At 51.1% G+C, this 20589-nt stretch overlaps 1 protein-coding gene across 2 annotated transcripts in view; it reads right to left on the bottom strand.

The window, feature by feature from the left end:
• Nucleotides 1-1188: 1188 nt before the first annotated feature.
• The window catches only part of FAM53B (family with sequence similarity 53 member B), a 42592-nt gene continuing 23191 nt past the window's right edge, over nucleotides 1189-20589 (bottom strand). For both annotated transcript variants that reach the window (XM_063405125.1, XM_063405126.1), the window contains 2 exons: nucleotides 18185-18891; nucleotides 1189-4931 (listed from right to left, as the gene is read on the bottom strand). In XM_063405125.1, the coding sequence (XP_063261195.1) occupies nucleotides 4605-4931; nucleotides 18185-18891 (1034 nt within the window). In that variant the 3' untranslated portion in view covers nucleotides 1189-4604. The remainder of the gene's footprint in view (nucleotides 4932-18184; nucleotides 18892-20589) is intronic.

Here is a 20589-nt window from a genome sequence, read left to right as displayed (position 1 = left end):
GCTGAGACAACCCCATTCACTGAAGGACACCAAAACGATGCCCCGTGTTTCTGGAGTGTTGGAACACTTGTTTTTCAGAGCTACCAGCTGGCCCTGGAGCTGCATAGCACGCCTTGGGGACAGCAGGGGAAAGGGGGCTGGGAATTAAGTTCTAATAAAATAAACTACATCTGGGAAAATGACCTTCGTGCAATATTTTGGGTCTGTTTTTTGCATCTTTTATCCTCTGGGTAGTGGTTCAGCCAAAGTGTATGGTAGTGTCAGCATGCACACACATGGAAGGATGCTGTAAACCCTGGTCAAACGTTCAGGCTGTGATGGATCACTGAGAATTTCTTTTTTATCCCCTAATTCTTCCTTTTTTGTTCTATTATACTAAGCCTATCACTTCAATCTGATTAAGTTTAGGCAGATAAACATCCTGCCATCTGTCATGAAACTTTTTACACTGTTTGCCTGCTGGAGGAAGTGCAGCCGTGTTCCTTTCTGGGTTACAAAGGCTGCAGGAGATTCTGCTCTGTTTCCCCAAGAACTTTCTGAACACCCCCACATGTCCTTGGCCTGCTGTGCCCTCTGAGTTTAGATTTGAGTTTAGATTTGAGTTTAGATTTTGTTTTAAGATGCAGGATATTATGTTTGTCATTAAACACAAAGAAGGAGGTGCTACCTGGCACTTCAATTTGCATTTTGTTGTTTATATCTCTGGCTGTGTTACAGCTAAATGACAGGCTTGGGGGGAAGATGGGGAGGGTGCAGCAGGTCTGTCTGCATCTGAGTATCATAAAATGTCATTTTCTTGTGCAACCCATGGCTGGACACCCTTCCTACACAGACACCCCAAGGGAGGGCCCTGCTTGAGAGCTGTCCTGAGCCCCACCCATTTTTGGGGACATGGAGAGGAGAGGAGAGGAGAGGAGAGGAGAGGAGAGGAGAGGAGAGGAGAGGAGAGGAGAGGAGAGGAGAGGAGAGGAGAGGAGAGGAGAGGAGAGGAGAGGAGAGGAGAGGAGAGGAGAGGAGAGGAGAGGAGAGGAGAGGAGAGGAGAGGAGAGGGCTCCATCAAACTCCAGAGTCATCAGACTCCAACCAGTGCCACATCCCCGAGGGTCAGTGATGTCCCCAACCCCCCGGACCCCACAGGACACGCCCGGCCACGGGCACAGCACAGAGAGGCGAGACACAGGCCGGGGGTTATTGAACCAGGAAGCTTTATTTACACAGTAAAAGTAACAAGCAATTTCCTGAGATTGAGCTGCTCTAGTGCAATCAAGTCATGGAGGGGCAGGAGCAGCCTCCTCGCCCGCCCGCGGAGGGGACACCTCGGGCGGCCCCTCCCGGGACACACAAGGCCCGCGGCGCTTGTGCAATTGCCAGCGAGACTTGGCTACTACAGGTCATAGCTTCAGAAGGCTTTGTTTGTATTCTTCTTCCCATTTGTTTTGTTGTTTTTTTTTTTTTTTTAATTTGGCCATCCTCTTTCTTTCTGGAACACCGAACCCACACACGCCGCAAAGCACTGCTACAATCCTAGAACATCCTACGTCAGTCTGCTCGCCTGGGCAGCCAGGAGCTTCAAACAATGCACTTGAAACACAACTTTATTGGCCAAACAGGCTATGCTAGCACGTGGAAAAATTACAGTCTATTTTACAAACGCTTTTTTTGTTGGTTTCTTTTTTTTTTAATGTACTCTTTCATAGGGCAGGCTCAAAGAGCTACATCTGCAAAACACGCAGCAAACTCCTGTGTGCCTGCTAAGACTTTCTGTGTTAAAATCCTATCTTTTTTTCAGGATGAAGAACCTTTATTGCTGCTGCCACAGCTTTGGTGTCATCCCAAAACGGCTGCTGCCCAGACTGGGTCACACCTTGGACAAGCCACTGAGTCCCTTCACAATAATGAGCCTATTTTAGCTACCTAGCAAGGAATAACATCCCTTGTCTGCATATGACTTTAGTATCACATTCTGGCAGCTGGCAGGAGTTTTCCAGGGGATTTGGGGGGTTCCCAAAGCATCTGTGTAATAGGTGAAGTCCTTTACAAACCAAGAGCAAGACCCCCAGGGGATGCCCTGCTCTCCCACTGCCTAGGGGATGATCTCCTGACACCAGGGGAGCAACGCCACTTCTGACTTTACAATCAACAGGATGTCCCCTGAATCTGAGGCACATACTATATTATATTTAATATTTTTAATTACTTTATTTATATATATATTTATATATATATAAATCCACAAATGTTTTACCTCTACAGAGAGAGAGAGAGAAAGAGAAAGAGAGAAATTTTAAAAGTAAGGCTTTCTTAAACTGAGAATAAGTACGTGAAATCATACAAACCCAACAAGAAATACCCAACAGAACACCACGGTGGCCTCAGAACTGTCGCTAACTGTAGTCTGTGCCTACGCCAACGTGCCCAGTGTAAGGCCATGACTCATTGGAGAAGCGTTTTTAGTAAGGCAAACGGGTTGTGCTGAATGTAAACTGAATGCTACAGCTACGTCCAGGACAGCTGGGCCGTGGCCCGTTGGCCACCAGGTCCAGGACAGCTGGGCCACGGTCCATTGGCCAACTTCCCGCTCTGGGGGTCAGCGTGGCACCAGGAGCAGCCCTTGGAAAGAAAACAGAAGCCCTTAGGAGTTCCAGCCCTGGGGATGCCCACGCAGGCCCACCCGGAGCTCTGCGGCGGCGGCCGGACGGGATTTGGGTGGATTTGCCCTTGGTTGCTCAGCTGAGGAGGGGCCTGTGGCCAGCAGGAGCTGTGAGCCCCGAGACCAGGGCGTGCCAGTGGTGGGAGGGATGGATGGAGCATCAGGAAGACTCAGAGCCAAGAACTGTGCTGTGAGGGGGCGGCTGCAGGGCAGAGGGGCAGCAGCCTGAGGAAACACTGCCATGGCTGGGCCCTCCACAACAGGAGGGATAAAAACTAACCCAGGATATATTTTCTTCTAAGAGCTGGAGGGTTCCCCAAAATGAAAAGATATCTTTGTTATCCCCTCCCCGAATATCTGGGGCTCATCCTGCTTGTCTGGAGGGAGTGGACACGGCCACAGCCACCAGCAAAACCTCAGCAGTGCCAGGACAGGGGTAAAAACCGATGGGTTCCACTGTGGTGGGAGATGCCACACACATCCCAAACCACTGCGGAAAAAAGTGCACTAACATAACCAGAAATGATGAATGAAACCTGTACCAGCAGCTCTCAGCCTGTCTGAGTTCTGGACCCTCAAGGCATTGCCAGCAGGGGTGCTGAACCCCATTAAAAATGTCCTGTCCTCAACTGCTCTTGGTATTGATGGGTTTTTTCCTTTCTTGCGTTTGCAAAGCTCGGGAAGTGACCCCTGAGCTTGAAGGAACCAGCAGAAGGAATCCAGAAGATGCTGGAAGCCATTTGTAGAACTTTCCTAGAGCTTTAAACAAACAAATAATAATAATAAAAAAACCAACCCAGAGGGAGAAAAAAAAAAAGTGTCCTTCTAAACCTGTTAGCAAGTGGACAGCTTATTTTTAGCAAAGAGAATTCATATCATACAAACATAATGGTCACCACTTTATCTGTGCTTTAAAAAGGCACAGGAAGAGGAAAAGCTTTCAGTGCTGCTACCTGGATTTTCAGCCTTTTGCCAGCTGACTTTGTCAAGTAACCCCTCCACGACGTGCCTCGGGCAGGCAGCCCTTCACAGTAAAGCCAAAAAAAAGAGGGTGGCAGCCGTGCCCTGGGCAGCAAAGCAGGCACAGCTGCTGGTGAATGGGTAAACAGCCCAGCCCTGCTTAAACAGGGTGTTGGGAACCCAAATGAGGGTGGCACCGAGCCTGAGTAGGGTTTTATTTCCCAAAAGAGTTGAGAGAGGGGGCTGGGAAGAAAAAAAATAGGGAAGGAAGGCATTTGAGCATCCCTGTGCAGCACCCAGCAAGCGCTGCTGTGGATGCGCCCTGCATGGGCCAGGGATCTGTTTAATTCCTCACCAGGAAAAGGAAAACTAAAAATAAAGGAGTAAAAATCCAGCTCTTGCCATTATTAAATTTTAGCAAAACACTTCACTTGTGATTTCCTTCTCACAGCACTGCCAGGGACATGGGGAGCGAGGGCGGTGCTGGGGCTGCACGGGATGCGGCCGGAGAAAGGAACCGCGGCCACCCCGGCAGCCACCAGCCAGTGCTCGCTTTGCAAATCTCAATATTCCGCTTCTCCCTCCCTTTCTCTAGTCCTAGGGGTGGTGGTTTCTTCTTGTGCACCCCTCTCTGGACTAGCACGGGTGGGACCTGTGGGAGCTACATCAGCTCCACCCCTCTCCCGGCAAAAGCCATTTACTCGTGGACTCCGAGACTCTGGCGATCCCCGTGCCTGCTCTCCCCCTGGGACAGGCACTTTCCTCCGACTGGCTGATCTCTGGCTACAGTAGTTACAAAGAATTTCAAGATTTACACACGCATGCACACGAATTCCTCTAAATACCTGATGAAATTTTGGCAAAGCTGCTTCGTCCCCTCCAGCTGGCAGGAGGGGAGCAGTGACAGAATCCCACTAAACTCGCTGGCAACGAGGAGCGCTCCAGGCTCTGCCGGCAGCCCGCAGCCCCCAGGGCGACAGGAGCCGCTCCCGCCTCAGTTGTTCTCTATCTGCTCGATGTCTATCTCGCCGTCCAGCTGGAAGAGGCTCTCGGTGCCCGTCCCGCCGCTCCGCCAGCCCGCCCTGTCCTCCTCCTTGCCGGCGCTCTCCTCCTCCTCCTCGCAGGACAGGTCGTCCCTGCTGGCGCGGCGCTCCTCGGGCCTGGCCCGCGGCGGCTCCGGGACCGGGGTGCAGGCGGGGGTCCTGCCCGGCATCACCTCCGGGCCCGCGGGCCACGGCTGCTCCCCGGCCCCGGAGAGCCGCGGGGAGCCGTCCTCGGCCGTGGTGCTAAGGCAGGTGAGGCTGTTGAAGGTCTGGCGGTTCTGCAGGGGCAAAGGGAGAGAGGCAGCTGAGTGGAGACCCGGGGAATCCTGAAGCTGGGATAGGAGTTACACCGGGTGAGCTGGGAATCTTCCCGACCCCAAACCGGAGCTCCCTCAGCCCGACAGAGAGCAAGCAGAGCAGCAGGAACACTCAGCAGGTCCCCAGGAGATGGAGAGATGCTGCAACCTCCCACCGCCCCATCCACGGCAGGACCTGTGGCTCCCCTGCCCCTGCAAAAAGGCATCAAAACCCACCCCAGCCTGCTCTGGATCAGTCCCATCACTGTCTCCACCCCATGCATCGCCCAGTTCCACAAGTAAGGCAGAACAAAGCTTACCAAAAATGAATGAACTTTTCCCACAACTCCCTTTATTAGCCAAGAGAAACTTCAGCCATTTTTTTAAGTAGCTGGAGCCTGTGTCCTGCTAAACCTCTGTGACAGCTCACGGCTGCTCCCCTCACTGAAGACCAGGCAAGCACAGTTGTCTGTTCCCCAAGCCTCCACGCCTGCTTACCGTGGCCAGAAACTCGAGTTAGTTTATGTACTGTCACATCCTCTAAACAGTTTCGAACCCTGAGAATGACAAGGAGCACGCAGGCATTCCAAACCCTCTGGAGCAGAGCACACAGAACCTCCGGGGTGCAGCCAGGCCATGCTCACCTGCAGGGAACGCCTTAGCCAAGGATGGTTTTTAAAAGAGCAAATTAAACCCTCATTAGTGAGTGCCCATGGAAATAATGAGGCCATGCCAGTGGCAGAGTGTGTGCTCTGGGCAGGAGGAGACTGAGGAGGATCTCAGCAGCCTTTGGAGCCTCTCAACAAGCCAGTGTGAGACGGTGCATTCACTGCTCAGACATTCGGCCTGGACACATCCCATGGGATAGACCTGAATGGGAATTCAATAAACCCCTGGGAGGAAGGCAGCCCCCTCGCCAGCTAGAGATGTTCACATGCTGCTGGTCAGTTTTGGGTACTTCGTGACAAGGAAGAGGGGCTGGAGAGTGTCCAGAGAAAGGAGTGGAGCTGGGGAAGGGTCTGGAGCACGAGGAGCAGCTGAGGAGCCAGGAGAACTTCAGCACCCAACAGAGCATTGGGGACACAGGGTGACAGGGCTGCTGCCTGCTCTGGCTGGCCCAATTCAGGACCAAACACACAGCCTGAGACACAACCTTGATCCAAAACATCCCCACTGGCATTCCCAGGGAATTAGTTATGTTTGCTTGAGGGTTTTTTCATTCAAATCCAGGTAAGCTGGGAGCAACTCCACCAAAATAGCTTACCCCAGGCTGTAAACGAAGGAAGATCACCCATTTACACAGCACACCCCTAAGGGAGAAGTAGGGGCTCTGCATCACACCCCTATCAGTTCTTAACAAATCAAAGGGCCTTGTGCTGAGTTGGACCCATGGACCATTGCTCAGAGGCTTTGGGTGCTGCACTGCCCCAAAAAAGAGTCACTGCAGAGGCTGCTCTAACTAAACAGAGAAGTTTCTGCTGCCCCAGGAGGAGCTGGCCACTGCCCAATCTGGGGACAGCTACATTTCTCATGGCCTTCAGTCTCTGAAACCTTCAAAAACCCACAAGCCCCAAGCCCGTGTGAAAAAAGGGGCATTTGTTCTTTAATTATGCGACTGCACCCAGTCCTCACGTCATCCTGGTCGTATTTTTTAAACCCCAGCTGTGCCTCTGCTGTCTGGGTGCTGAGCATGCAACAGCTTCAAGCAGAGAGCTGCACACTGTGGTTAATGGACAACTTGGAATTACCACTGCAGAAGGCCCGAGGACATAGCAGAAATATTTTCTAAGCACTTCACAAAATTTGCAAGCATATTTCCAACAGTGATTGAGGCACTTGAAAAGCCTAGGTCTCCCAAAAGTCAACAGCCCTCTTAGAAGTGCAAATCCCTTCTACAAACAAAACTCTGGCACTATTGGGAATGTTAATTTTTCTCCTTCTTAATCGAGCTCATCTTCTGGATCAGGCACTTCCCAGGGTCTGGTACCCAGGTGTGGACACGCTGGGCTGCTGCAGGTGGGATAGGGCATCCTGAGAGGATGGGAGATGCTCTCCAGTGCTTCAGAGCAGATGAGTGACTCCTGTGGTGGTGAATGAAGGAGGATGCAGACTGGAGAGTAACTCAACAGGTCCACAGCACATTCTTCCATCCAAAAGAAAAGCATTTCCAAGCTCAGACATGTCTCAGGGAATAGCCACGAAGTTACTTGATTTTCAGAGAAATTTTGCATTTTATGGGACTTTGGCAAGACAACCAAGCCAACAGCCTCATTTTCCCTGCTCAAATCCACACACGCTGCAACCCTTGAGTCATTCCAGGAAATGCAAGGGATGGAAACCCCTTCCAATGGTCCTGGCACTGCGGCAGCTGCTGGTGGAAGGAAGGCCATGTGCAGAGGGTGAACTCCCTCTGAGGCAGGTTTGACAGCTCAGAAAGCAAGTTTCCAGAGGCACTGGGTGCCACGAAATCCCACAGCTCACCTTGCCAGGGGCTGGGGTCAGGAGGGTTCCCTAAGGACAGTGATCACCAAGGCAGCATTCCATGGGCTGGCTGTGGATCAGCCACTGCCATCAGTGCAGTGTCTGTCTGCAGCCCTTCCAGAGGCCTCGGCTCATTTTTTATTTATTGGGTGAATTTAGCACGTGCTGAGGTGCTGAGCTGGCAAAACCAGGCAGTCAAGTCCCCTGTGGATGCCAGGAAGAGCAGGTTTGGTGGCACAAGGTGTCGATTGTTCCCCGTGGCCAGGCAGCCCTGGGCCCCTCCGAGCCTCTCCACAACCTCGGCCTCCAGTGCCACACAAAAAGGGGTATCAGGCACTCAGATCCTGCTGGTCTCAGGGAAACTGTGGGAATCCCACACAGAAGGCTTTTGGGAGACATTTCTGGCCATCCTGACTTCAACCAGTGAGCATCTGTAATGCACCTTACACCCAACCCACCTTTACAGACCACCAGGACCCATTTTTGAGCATTTGAGGTGCTGGCTTTTCTTCCCCAGCCCTTCCCAAAGTTGCCCTAATCCAGCACGCTGGGCAAGCCCTCAGAGAGAAAATTAGGTGTGGCTAATGGAAGTAGTTGAAAAATCATCTAAAAATGCATAAATAAGGAATTCTTGGTCCCTTGGAAGAAGCTGCAGGGCTGCTGCAGAACAAAGCCTTTCCTGCATGCTGGTGACCAAGCTCAGGCTGCTTCTCTTTGCCACAGGGTCTTGTGATGCTCCACCCTGTGCAGGGACCAAGGCTACAACCAGAGAAGGCTGCAGGAACCGACTCACCCCTCTCATCCATCTTTTTCCTCAGGTTTTCCCTCCCCTTAGGCACGTGTTCCCATCAGGGACGGGCTGGCGGCTGCAGAGCCTCGACAGCAAGCTGGAGAAATCCCTCAGCAACATTCCTCATCTGACTCTTCCCATGGTAAAACACCCAGCTGAGAGCTCTTCCCTGAAACCCGTCCCTGCAAACACGGTGGCTCTACCAGGACAAATATTAGCAGATCCCTGCGGTGATCACAGCTTTTGCTCAAACACCTTTTTTTGATTCTTTTTTTCCACCCTGCCAGGTGATTGCTGCAATTTTCCCGGGAAAGGTGTAACGCTACAAGCTGTCAGCAGCACCGGCCCTACCTCCCAAGCTGTCATCACCTCCTGTTAGCACACTGGGCTACAGTTGCTTGAGAAAGCTGAAAATAACCCGGTGCCAGAAGGGAAGGGGGAAGCGGGCAGCGAGCTCCATGCGGGAATGATGAGCCTCTGCCAGCCCTCCCAAGCCAGCAAAGTCACCTCCACTGGGGGATTCTCTGCCTGGCTCGGGTTCAAATCACTCCCCGAGGCAAATATCTCCTGTAAAACACCTTCAGCCTGAGTTGTTGTCTTTGTATCGTTCTACAGAAGCGCTTTGGCTGTTCGCATCACGATAAATCCTGCCTGGTGTTAGTGCCAGGGAGAGCGCTCACCCGTGCTGCTGAGGAGGAGGGACAGGTGCTTGAGACTGGAAAACAAGACTGGAAAATGGGTTTGATTTGGTTCTTAAGCTCTGCACAACTTCATTATGGCAGCTGCTGTGATTTGGGCCATGCACACACAAACATCACACAGGTTCAAACGTCTGCACTGCCTTTAAGGCCCCCCAATCTTCTCCAGCTCCATCCCCAGGCTGGTTTCCTGGTGAGTGGAAATGGAAGGGACACATGGAGGGAGCTGCAGCAAGCATGGATTAATCCTGAGCCTCCAGTAACCAATTCTCCTCTTTACAACAAAGGAACATCTCAGCAGCTTTGCCAGCAGGTCCAAGCTGCAGCACTGGGAAAACCAAAAAAAGCAGAAGGAGGCTTTAAGTCATTACTACTGGTGCTGCCTTTGGAGCCTGTGGAGATAATTTGGGTTTACTCACAGTTCTGCTCCTGTCTTTGGATATGTGGCTGCCTCAGAGACAGTGAGGATGTTCAGGGAGACTCCATAAGTGCAAAAGAAAAAGCTGTTTATGATCCACCAGTGGGAATCCCTCTGCTGCTACAGAGCCCCAGGGAAATGCTGCAGATGAATCCCAGAAATCATGGAGAACTCCAGCAGGGAATCAGAGAGCAGTGAACGCCACTCTGGGGCTCCACTGTCCCACCCAAGGACAGCATCCCACAGTTGGGGACTCAGTCCCAGCACAGCCTCCCAACCCATTCCTATTCATAATAATAACTGGAGGAAACCCTCATTTCCTGCCAAGAACAAATATTTTCCTTGACACCAAACCCTTTGCTATGAGCTGGAAAAAATCCATTTGCTCAGACAGGTCATTAGTGATCACTGTGTGTTTATTTATTTACAGGTTGACCTTCCCAGCCTTTCACCTCTGCCTTCTCCTCTGCATCCTCTTGGGATCCAGATCCCTGGAGCACTGCAGGCCCCTCATGCCAACACACCCAGCACTGCCAGGAGCCCCGTGGGGACAGTGGCAGGGCTGCTCTCCCAGTGGTGGCTTTGCAATGCCATGGATTCCAGTGGAAAAGGGTGAACCTGAACCTGACTCATCTCCAGAGCTGGCAAAACTTCAGGATTTGGAGTAGCTCACCTTAGGGGAAAATCAGTGATTTGAACTGTCCCAAGTTAGGGTGAAATATCACTAATATGGAACTATTCTTTTTTTCTCAGCCCTATTCCATTTTCATACTTCATAATTTTCAGCATAGAAGTAACATTTCTGTTATGCCACTGTGGTTCTCACTTCAAGGCTGTAAATGATAAGGCAGGACCTTACAGAAATTAAACCAAACTTCATGTCACTGTTTCAGCACCACTGAAAAGAGAATACCAGTAAGTAAAGGGATAAAATCACATTATGGATGACCAAAAATCCAGAGTGTGTGGCACCTGCACCCACTGCTCCCACCTACCAAGACCTCCTGCAAATCCAATGCAGACTTGAAATACACCTCACCCTTCTGTCACAGCCTCAAACTCGGGCTAACTCTGAGCATCTTTCTCTGGAAAGGAAAGATGAAGGGCTATTATTTATTTATTATTTATTTATTTAGCACCATTTCCTGAAAAGCTTTGCCTTTCTGAAATGCTTTGGGAGATTTTTGCAAGGCAAAATGTGGTTCCAAGTGGTTCCAAGTAACTCTCGGTAGCTCCTATCTAACCCAGGATCTCCTGGAGTGCTGGGTTGGTTTTTTATTTTTTGTAAACCATGAAAAATCCTTTTTAGCTTGTTTGAGCCAAAATGCCACTTTTGAGCATGCTGACTCCTTCAAGGGTGAATCTCTGTGCTTTTTAAAGCTGGTTTTTTTTTGGAGTGACACAGCGTACAAGCCTGGGGACGGGAGGGTTAATCAGCACGTGGTGAATCAGATGTGCATCCTCGGGATACAACTGGATTTTGTCCATGTTTGGGACAGACACTGCCAAGCTTTGTTTGTGCTCCCAGCCCTGTCCTGCCATGTGAGTGTGAACAACGGGTGCAACACTCAGCCCTGCATCCCTGGGTCTCGTGGTGGGATGGAGCTGGGAGCAGGGGATGGAGGATGGGGCAAGAGCAGGAGATAGAGCCAGGAGCAGGGGATGGAATGGGATGGAACTGGGAGAGACCTTAAAGCCCCCTCCTGTGCCTAAAGGTGCTGCTCTAGAGCTGGAGAGGGACTTTAATCAAGGGGGTGACAGGATAAGGGGGAATGCCTTCATACTCCCATAGGGCAGAGTTACATGGGATTTTGGGAAGAAATTGTTCCCTGGGAGGGTGGGCAGGCCCTGGCATAGGTACCCAGAGCAACTGTGGCTGCCCCTGGATCCCTGGAAGTGTCCAAGGCCAGGCTGGATGGGGCTTGGAGCAGCCTGGGACAGTGGAAGGTGTCCCTGCCACCTTCAAACCAGCCAGTTTCTTTTGATCCTCAACCAAAGGCTTTTTCCCACCAAGCCACAAACTGACCTTTGCAGACTCTCATTCCTGTTTATTTAAAACACTGGGGCTTGGAAGCTGGAATCTCTCTCAGAAGTTACATCAATAGCAAACTATTTCCTGGGATACGTATGGCATTTAAAACCTCCAGTTTTTTGCCTATCACTACATTTGGGAGTATTTGTCACTGGCTCAAGTGGGTGCTGATGCCAACCAAGATCCCTGCCACCACTCCTGCCCACTCCAGCAAGCTTGAAAGTTGCCAAAATTAAAACAGAAAATCTTCTTATGTGAAAACTTGAGATTTTTACTCCTCAAGGAAATCTTGGGTGCTCAGAGAGGAGAGGTCCCTTCTCCCACCACGCAGTTTGAAACTTCTTCCCACTCAGTGCCAAGACCAGCCTGAAGCATTTCAAACTAGTGGGCTGCTTACCTCAGCTCTGGGAGTGTACAAACTCCTCTGTGCATGGATCCCCTATGAAACTGCCATTATTCCTAAGTTTGGAAGGGAAAACAAGGCAGAGGGGCCAGCAGGCTCCCAACCATCATGAACATTACACACTGCACTGTGTCCGGAGACCCTCTGGAACCCTCCCAGGCTGGAGCTGATTTTAACCCCAAAAACCACAAGAACCACACATCCTCATTTCAGGGGAATGCTCCTGTGATTCCTGGGGCAGATGACTCCGTCCTCTGAAGGCACGTGCTCCTCGTAGGGCAGTGAAGTCACCCTGTGAAAGGCTCTGTCTGTCCAGGCAGCCAGGGAACAACGTCAATGGTGCCCTTGTGCCCAGACCCTCCCCACAACAGGCACAAAGTCCTCTCTATAACTCACCCTCATCAGGCACACCCAGGGCTTCACCCTCACCACCTCCTCAGCAGCTGCCCACTGCTACCCTCTCATCCACCCATCCCTCACAGGGAAAAAGCTGTTTATGAACTCATAACTGCGGGATGCTCTCCATAAGCCGTGGAGATGCAGAGGAATATTGTATTTTAATTGCTTTATTTATCCTAGTGTAGCTACTCTCTGTCTCAAATACTGCAAGACATTACTTAATACAGAGCTTCACAGAGGAGAAATACTTTGACAGCTACCTGGGAATCCTCAGTGTTCACGGGTACAACCTTTGTAGAAAATGAAATGGATATTAGAGGAAACTCAGGAGGAAAAGACCAGAGTACAGTATTTGTTAGAAGAGATGTAGCTCTTCAGCCTGCAGCTTGTCTGAAGGCTCACAGAGAGACTGAAACCTTGAAGAGCCATCAGAAGTAGGGCACAGGAGACACTGCCAAGCCTTGATTTGCTACCAGTACTCAGATCCTACAACTGGGAGGAACCAGTACCCCATCACATCCGACAATTCCTGTCAGCAGTGCAACCCTTTACTGAGATATCTGTGCCTTTCTTTTCATGGAAAGTTGTATTTTCAAACTCTACAGCAACACCCTCCATTTCCAGCCAGGGCTACTCCTGTTTGGTGTTTGTGCTGCAGGGAACATGGCTGGGTTGAACAAATACATATATACATTAAAAATTAGAAAAAGAGAATGGTTTGAGTTGGAAGGAACTTCAAAGTCCATCACGGTCCAACCTCTGATTTGGGCAGGGACAATTCCCACTAGACCATGTTGCTTCAAGCTATACCTAACGTGGCCTTAAACATTTACATATATTCTTTTATTTATATATATATATATATATATATATATATATATATATATATATATATTACCCATTTAAAAACCACATCTGTAAAAAGGATAGCTGTGTTTGGAACCGTCCCAACACAAATTGAAATCTCTCAGTGACCACCACATCAAAATTTGAGACAGCAGGAAGCAGAATGGGGAAGAGATAGCGAGGCCTGGCGTGGCCACAGCTGGGGATTATTGCAAATTCCCACTGAGGGTGGCAGTCATTGTGTGAGGGAGGTGTCATGTGTCCCCTGCAGCTGCCCAGGGCCTGGGGGAGGAAGGCAATCTGCACTCATCACCATCGGGGCTGGCCTATGGCTCGGCTTCCCACCGATGACTCAGCCAAGCCACCAAACCCAATGTTTGTGCTGCCACGAGATGTTCCAGCACACCCTGCCCGAGATCCCAGGAAATGTTCACACCAGGATGTCAGAAAGCAGCAGATGTGGAGCTGGGACCGGTCAAGTTCCTCTGGAGAGGAATCCACCACACCACGGGGGAGGAAAACCCAGCGGGTGTCTCTACCACACAGCATCCCTGGCAGAGTGTGATTTTATTTTAGAAAATCCACCTTCTCACCTAATTCACACAGATGCTTCTCCAAGTGACCTGCAAAGGGTGAAACCACTCATTCCTGCCAAAATCAGCCCAGCTGTAAGGACTCTTGGGGTCTAAGGCACCTCCTGTCACCTTTGTGACACTTCTCATTTCCCATCTATTTTAGATGCACCCACATCAGAAAAATAAAAACCAGCTCTTTGAAGAACCTCTCAATTCATGGAAAAATCTGATCCCAACATTTCTGACCGTGGCCTGCCAGTACAGACACAGTCCCTGGGGCTGGAAACACAGTGCCTGGGAAGGAAAGCTGGGAGGAGATTCATTCACACTCTGGCAGAACAGCTGCTGGGATCAGGGAGAGGTGGGATGTGCCCTCCTTAGGCTTGTGCTTCATGTGGATAAAAGGAATAAAAGCTGAGGCTGGAAAGCAAACCCAGACCCTGCACTGAAATGAGAGATGGTTCATATCCTTGTTTTAAGGAGGTCAGAGATGCCAGAAACTCTCCTTGAGTGGGCTGAAGAGTAGAAACCAGCTTCTTCCCACCTCACTTGCCTCCAGACTCAGGATAATTAAATGTCAACTCCTCATCACCCACTCACCTGACTGAGACCCCCCTGGATCACTCCCAGTTTGAAGGCAAAGAGGCACAAGGCAAAGAGACACAAGGCAAAAGAGTTCATGTGTACTTAAAAGGGGCAGAAGGATTGTTGTGGTGCCTGTGGCTTTTAAAAATTGTTGCTATTTCAATGACAACCATGTGCACGGTTTGGTTTCTGCCCAAAGTTGAAGCCTGTCTGGTTTGGTGCCACATGAGTAAATAATAAAGGGAGGGATCTGGGCTCACCTTCCCTCTCTGGGCTATGGGAATTGCAGACAGAAGAGACAAAACCAGGATTTTGAGGAATGAGAGGCAATATTTTCCTAAGTATTTTCACTCCCAACCTAGCTTCAACATTTAGATTTCTCTCTTAATTAGCCCAGTTATGTAGCCATGTAATTGCTTCCAGGAGCGGCTCCCTCCCCTCCTGCCTGGCCTAAATATCCCTCCTGGTATGAAGAAAACATTTCTTTCAGGTCAGATTATTTTTATTTTGATGATGGTACCAGGTTTCAGGCCTACAAACACTGTGGTTACCAGCACAAGTGAAAAATTACCCGATCTGCTGCCAGAGCCAGATGCTGATCCAGTACCCAGCACCTCAAAGCTCAGTTCCCATTTTGACATTAGCACCCAGGGACTCAGAGAAAGCCCCATGTCTCAGTTTCCCCATCTGAAAAGTGAATCCTTTGTGGATAACAGGAAAGCCCAGTCTGGACACTTTGGCTGTCCTTTGTTTTGCCCACTGCACATGAGGTGTTTCTACCCCATACAAACCCAGACTTGAGCACACGTGCAGCCACACAGACACTTGCCATTATTTGAGCTCTTCCAACTTTGCAGTCTCCTGGGCTGGAAGCATTGAAAGCAGCTTGGGGGATACCCAAATGTGCAGAGTTTTCTCCAGCACATTTATTCCCCACGAGGAATTATTCGGTTCTCCTGCCATTCCCATCCCGGGGAGGGCTCTGACCATGCCCCACCAAAGGCAAGAATGTTCCCCATGACTTGCCTCATCCTGCTCATCCCTCTGTGCCAGTCCTCCCACGCCGAGAGCCGCCTGCCAGCGCTGCTCTCCAAACCCCTCAGCTCTCAAACCCTGGCCCTTGCACGGCTTTGCTTTCTTCCCACCCTGCTGCAGCCCTGCCGCCCCACACCCCGCAGCACAACCCTGCCTCGGGGATTCACCCGCTGCCATGGGCAGCCCAGCCTGGCTGGGTTTGCTGCCTGGAAACTGAAAATATCCAGGGGCCTGCTTGGACTGGATCCCACCGGGGAGTTCCTTAGTGATGCTGTTGTTGCTTGTTGGTTGTAGCAACCGGTGGCGGCTCCGGCCACCCAGCGTGGACCAGAGGGACAGAGGGGCTGGCAGAGGGGATGCCCAGTGACACGAGAAATGCTGCACCAGGAAACCCTTTCCCCATTCCTACAGAGCTTGTGCCACACAGCGTGGAACTTCTGACCCCTTCCTTGTGGTATTGCTTCTCCCAGAGTATGAACCACCCCAACACAGAGCAGCACAGGGCTGAGAGATCAGGCATTGCTTTCTCACTCTGGAAAACGTTTTGATGAGGAGGACAGCAGCCAGAGAAAACATGACTATTCCTCAAGCTGAGGGTTTTCCAGGAACATGGACTGAGCTGCGTTTGGACAACCAAGTGATTAGATTTTTTTTGTCATCCTTGCATCACCCACCCATGTCAAAGCCATGGCCATCCAAATTACAACCATGTGCCTGGGCTCAGCATCCACTGGAGGGAAAGGGAAGTTCTGCTGACCCTCAGGATCCCCTTGGCCAAGCCCTTTTTTCCAAACCAGCCAAAACTTTCCCCATTGGACTGATGCAATGGAGGAGCTGCCTCAGAACATCCTCAGAGGGCAACAAAGGTCAGTCCAGCCAGAGCCTGGACAGTCTCCTCCTTACCTGTCCATCATACCAGAGAACCACAGAACGGGCTGGACTGAAAGGGTGTCTAAAGCCCATCTGACTCCACCCTCTGCCATGGACAGAACACCTTCCACTGGACTGGGTTGTCCCAAGCTCCATCCAACCAGACCTTTAACACTTCCAGGAAAATTAAATGATGCTTGTCTGCTTGTACAAAGAAAATCAAGGGGCAGTTGTGCTATTCTGCCCCGTGGCTAATAAAATATAACAACACATGTACATGGTTTTTACTGTCCATCCAGCTTATTATCTAATAAAATAGGCTTGGCATGATAAACATTGTTGCTGTGATTTATGAAAAGACAAGAGCAACCCTCATGTTTTTTGCCTGATCTCACCCAAATGTGTGACTCCTTCACCCTTTTTATCCTCTAAACTCCTCTGGAGAAGGAAAAGATGATCTCTTCTTCCAATACCACTACTCTCCTTCAAACACTGTCTGCACTGCCAAGCACAGGACACCATAAAATATCATGTTCTTGTAAGGTGAAAACGTACACACAATGTTGGATCTCACCCATATGGTGAATTTCTCCCAGCACTTTCCTTGCAGACAACAAGGGGGTACCTTGCACCAGACAGGCTTTGCTGGCCCCAGCACCACAAAAAACCTTTAGGGCAAACACTCCCAACACAGGTGACTCTGGGATGAAGCACAGCAGGCAACCACATGGAACTGAAACCATGGGGGGAATTTTCAGGCCAGCAGAACGTGACAGCCCATCCCTGGGAGGTGGCCAGGGTGCCCCTGCTCCACAGTGAGAGCCCTGGGCCCTTCACACCCCGCATTATCTCCATTCCACACTCAGCTGATGGTGTCATTGACTTTGCGACTGAACATTATTGATGGGGGAAATGTCAAATCATAAAACTGCAGGAAATCTTATGAGTGTGGAAGGGAAACGCTGTCCTTCAATGCAGCCTCTTGCTCTGTCCTTTGCTAATGCCCAGTCACTTGGTCCAGCAGGGAGAGAACCAAGGGGCAAAATCTCCCCTGACTCGTGCTTCAGATGTGTTTTCTGGCTCTGTGCAGCAGATTGAAGAGGGAGGTTGTACTCTGTGTTTGCAACTGAAAATGAAACGTGATAACATCTCCAGAGTGGAAAATTACAGAGCCCAAGAGCAAGTAAAGCCTGTAGCAGTAAGAATTCGACACCTGATGGAGCCAGGGCTGGGTGCCTTGGGGTGCTGCCTTCATCTCACCATGGCAGGCCCAAGGCTCCTCTCCCCTGAGCTCAAAAATGTGGGGTTTAACTATTCCTGCTCAAAACCCATGCCAGAAGGAAATGACAACGTGGTGGACTTGGTGTGCAAAAACCAGTGTGGAAGGGAAATGCATGAATTTGCTAAAGAATTACATTTAGAAGGGTGTTGTAATGTGTTTTTCTGTTAAATGCATTGGTTTATTGTCCCCTATGCTAACAGTTTAGCCCTAAGTGATATCATCCCCCATTTTTCCCTGTAGCTGTCAATCCTTTCCTAACCCAACCTTTTCTTCCAGACTTTTCCCTATCTCTCAATCTTTGATGCCTTATTAGTGCTTTAGACTGCTGTGTGCCCTTCTTGGTTTCACTATTGTGATCCCCGCCTTGTTCCCTTCTCCCTATTGGATCCTTATCCTGAACTCGCCCCCAAAAGCAGTCCCTGAAATCCCAGGGCCCGGCCTGGGGAGGGGAAGAGGAGAGCTTTTTCTTTCACTTTTGGTTTTAGAGATTTTCAGATCCTAGCCTCTGCTCTGTCTTCGAGTTCAGTTGTGTTTCTTGTTGTGCTTTTATAATAAACGAATCTCGGACTTGCGGCCCATCTCACATCTTTTACACGGACCTGTGGTGACTGCCTGGGACACGCAGGGCCCCGGGAGAACCTGTCACACCCCCAGAAAGAGCAGCAATACTGACGAGTACCTCGACAGAAGGGAATAGGGTATTCTGCCTGGACAGAAGGATGTGCTTCCCTATAACACCCGCATCACTCCGTGCCACAGGCCCACCCTGGAGGAGGCTGACGGCTCTTGAGCAAAGCGGAGAACACCTGAGCCCCTCTCACCTGGGTCATCTTGGCCAGGTCCAGCGAGGGCCGCTGCTCCTGGAGCTCCTCCGGCCTCCTCCGCTTGACGCCGACCTTTTTGTCGTTGAGCACGCAGGGCTGGGAGCGGCTGCGGGAGAGGCCGGCGGCGCGGCGGCCCAGCTCCGGCGTGGAGGCGGGCGTGCTGCTGGCCGAGGGCGCGCCGTACTCGGAGCACGACAGCGACCTCTGAATGTCCACCCCGCCCGCCCCGAGCCCTCCGGTGGCCGATTTCCTGGGCTGCCCGCCCGGGCGGCCGGCGAGGAGCGCGGGGTGCTCGCCGCAGAGCGCGTTGGAGCGGGCGGGCAGGCTGAAGCTGGAGCTCCTCTGCATGGTGGCGAAGCCATTGGAGTAGCGCTGCACGCTGCCGCCGCTGTAGCAGCGCCTCTTCTCCACCGGCGTCCACACCTTGGAGCCCAGCGGCCTCCACGAGGTGCCGCAGCCCGACATCTCGTCCGAGAAGGACAGCGAGCGGCACTGGCGCTTGCTGGGAGGGGCGGCGGGGTGGCCGTGGCGGTCGCTGAGGCTCAGGTCCTTGATGAGGTTGGTGACGGAGCTGGCGCCCGCCGCGTCCCGGGGCCAGCGCGGGCCCTCGGCGGCCTGCTCCGACAGGCAGTCCCAGATGCTGGCGCCCGGCTGCTCGAGCTGCAGCGGACATTTCCTGCTGAGATCTCTCCATCTGTCATTTTCTGGTTCAGAAAGGAGAAAGAACGAAAAAAAAAAAAAAAAAGCAACACACGCACGGGCATTAGCGTTAATTAATTCTGCGGCTCGTTTTCTACGTCCATAAACAAAAAGAGTAGCATATGGGACGTTTTCCAGTACAAATTAATTAACTCTTGGAATATGGTTTCCTGAACTGCCAGCAGAGCGGGTTGTGTGGTGTAGATGGAGAGAGAGACAAAGTGACAGTCCCAGCAGGAGCAAAACTGCTAGAAGAAGATAAAAACACGCCTCTGAATATTCCAGGTTGCACTAGCTAAGGGGAATTCAGCGGTGTAAAATGTTGTGGCTATTGGTTATCCTTGTGCTAAATCCTGTCTCAGATGTGTGCAGTTTGTCCTGAGCTCCACAACTGACAATTCACAGCTGAATTTAAAAAACATGGAATCCCAGAATTGCTGAGGTTGGAAAAGCCCTCTTGGATCATGGAGCCCAACCATTGCCAGCACTGCCAAGGCCACCACTAACCCACGTCCCCAAGGCCACATCCACACGGCTTTTAAATCTCTCCAGGGATGGGGACTCCACCACCACCCTAGGGCTGCTGTGCCAGGGCTGGACAAACCTTTCCATGAAGAAATGTTCCCCAAAATCCAATCTAAGCCTTCCTTGGTGCAACTTGAGGCAGTTTCCTCTTGTTTCATTGCTTTTTTACCTGGAAGGAGACCCCCACCTGGCTGCACCCTGCTGTCAGGGAGTTGTGGAGAGTGAGAAGGTGCTCCCTGAGCCTCCTTTTCTCCAGGCTGAGCCCCTTCAGCTGTTTTTATCAGACTTGTGCTCCAGACCCTTCCCCAGCTTCCCACTGATAGCAAAGAGAGGATTAGGGAGGATGATCTCATTCCTACATCCCACTGACAGCAAAAGAAGAAAGCAGAGCACCCTCAGGGCTGGGCTGCCCTGCAAAGGACTGGGCTCTCTGCAGATACACCTTCAACGCTCAACAGGAAAACCATGGCAGGACAACCCCACCGGCTGCTGCAGTGGAAAAAACTCATCAGCCTCCTCTCACCAGTGCCTGTTTTTGTCGTTGGCTGCTGCAAGCAGAGCCCAGCCGTGCTGGAGAACCGCCGCTGCCAAGTTTCACATGATTGTATCTAAACCATGCAACATTTTGGGGGGCTTTTTTGGGTATTTCCACCCAGGCAACTGAAGGATGAATTAAAAGCCGTGCCCAGCCCGCAGCTGCAGGTACCAGCCTGGTAGGGAAGATGCAATGGTGCAGAACGCTTCTGGCTAAGGTTTCAAGTCAGGAGGTCAGATCTGGGGCCCCTTGCACCACTCTTGGCCCATTTTCCCATTTCTCCCTGCCTCCAGCTGCTGCCATAACAGCTCCAGCCACAAACAGCCTGGCTCTGCCTGCATCAACCACACGGCATTTCAACTGTTGCTCTCCTCATTTTAATAAACACAATGAAAAGTGAGAAATCTGCGCTAGACAACCCCATCTATGTTTAGATCTTTATTATTTTTCCTCTGTACTATGCTGCCAGCAGAGAGATTTCTTGGGTCAGGTCAGCAGACAAAAGAAACAGAAATAGAAACCGATTTTTCATGGCAAGCTGCCACGATCCTCTGGCCGGAGACTGTACAAAAGGCCTTGGTGAGGAGGATACGGGACACCTTCCTCTTTCACCCCTGCTTCAGCACAAAGAGCTATAAATCTT

This window comes from Prinia subflava, chromosome 9 (assembly GCF_021018805.1).
Source record: "Prinia subflava isolate CZ2003 ecotype Zambia chromosome 9, Cam_Psub_1.2, whole genome shotgun sequence".
Taxonomy (NCBI): domain Eukaryota; kingdom Metazoa; phylum Chordata; class Aves; order Passeriformes; family Cisticolidae; genus Prinia; species Prinia subflava.
The sequence above is the reverse complement of the archived record's forward strand: the minus strand, read 5'-3'. Positions and strand labels throughout refer to the sequence as shown.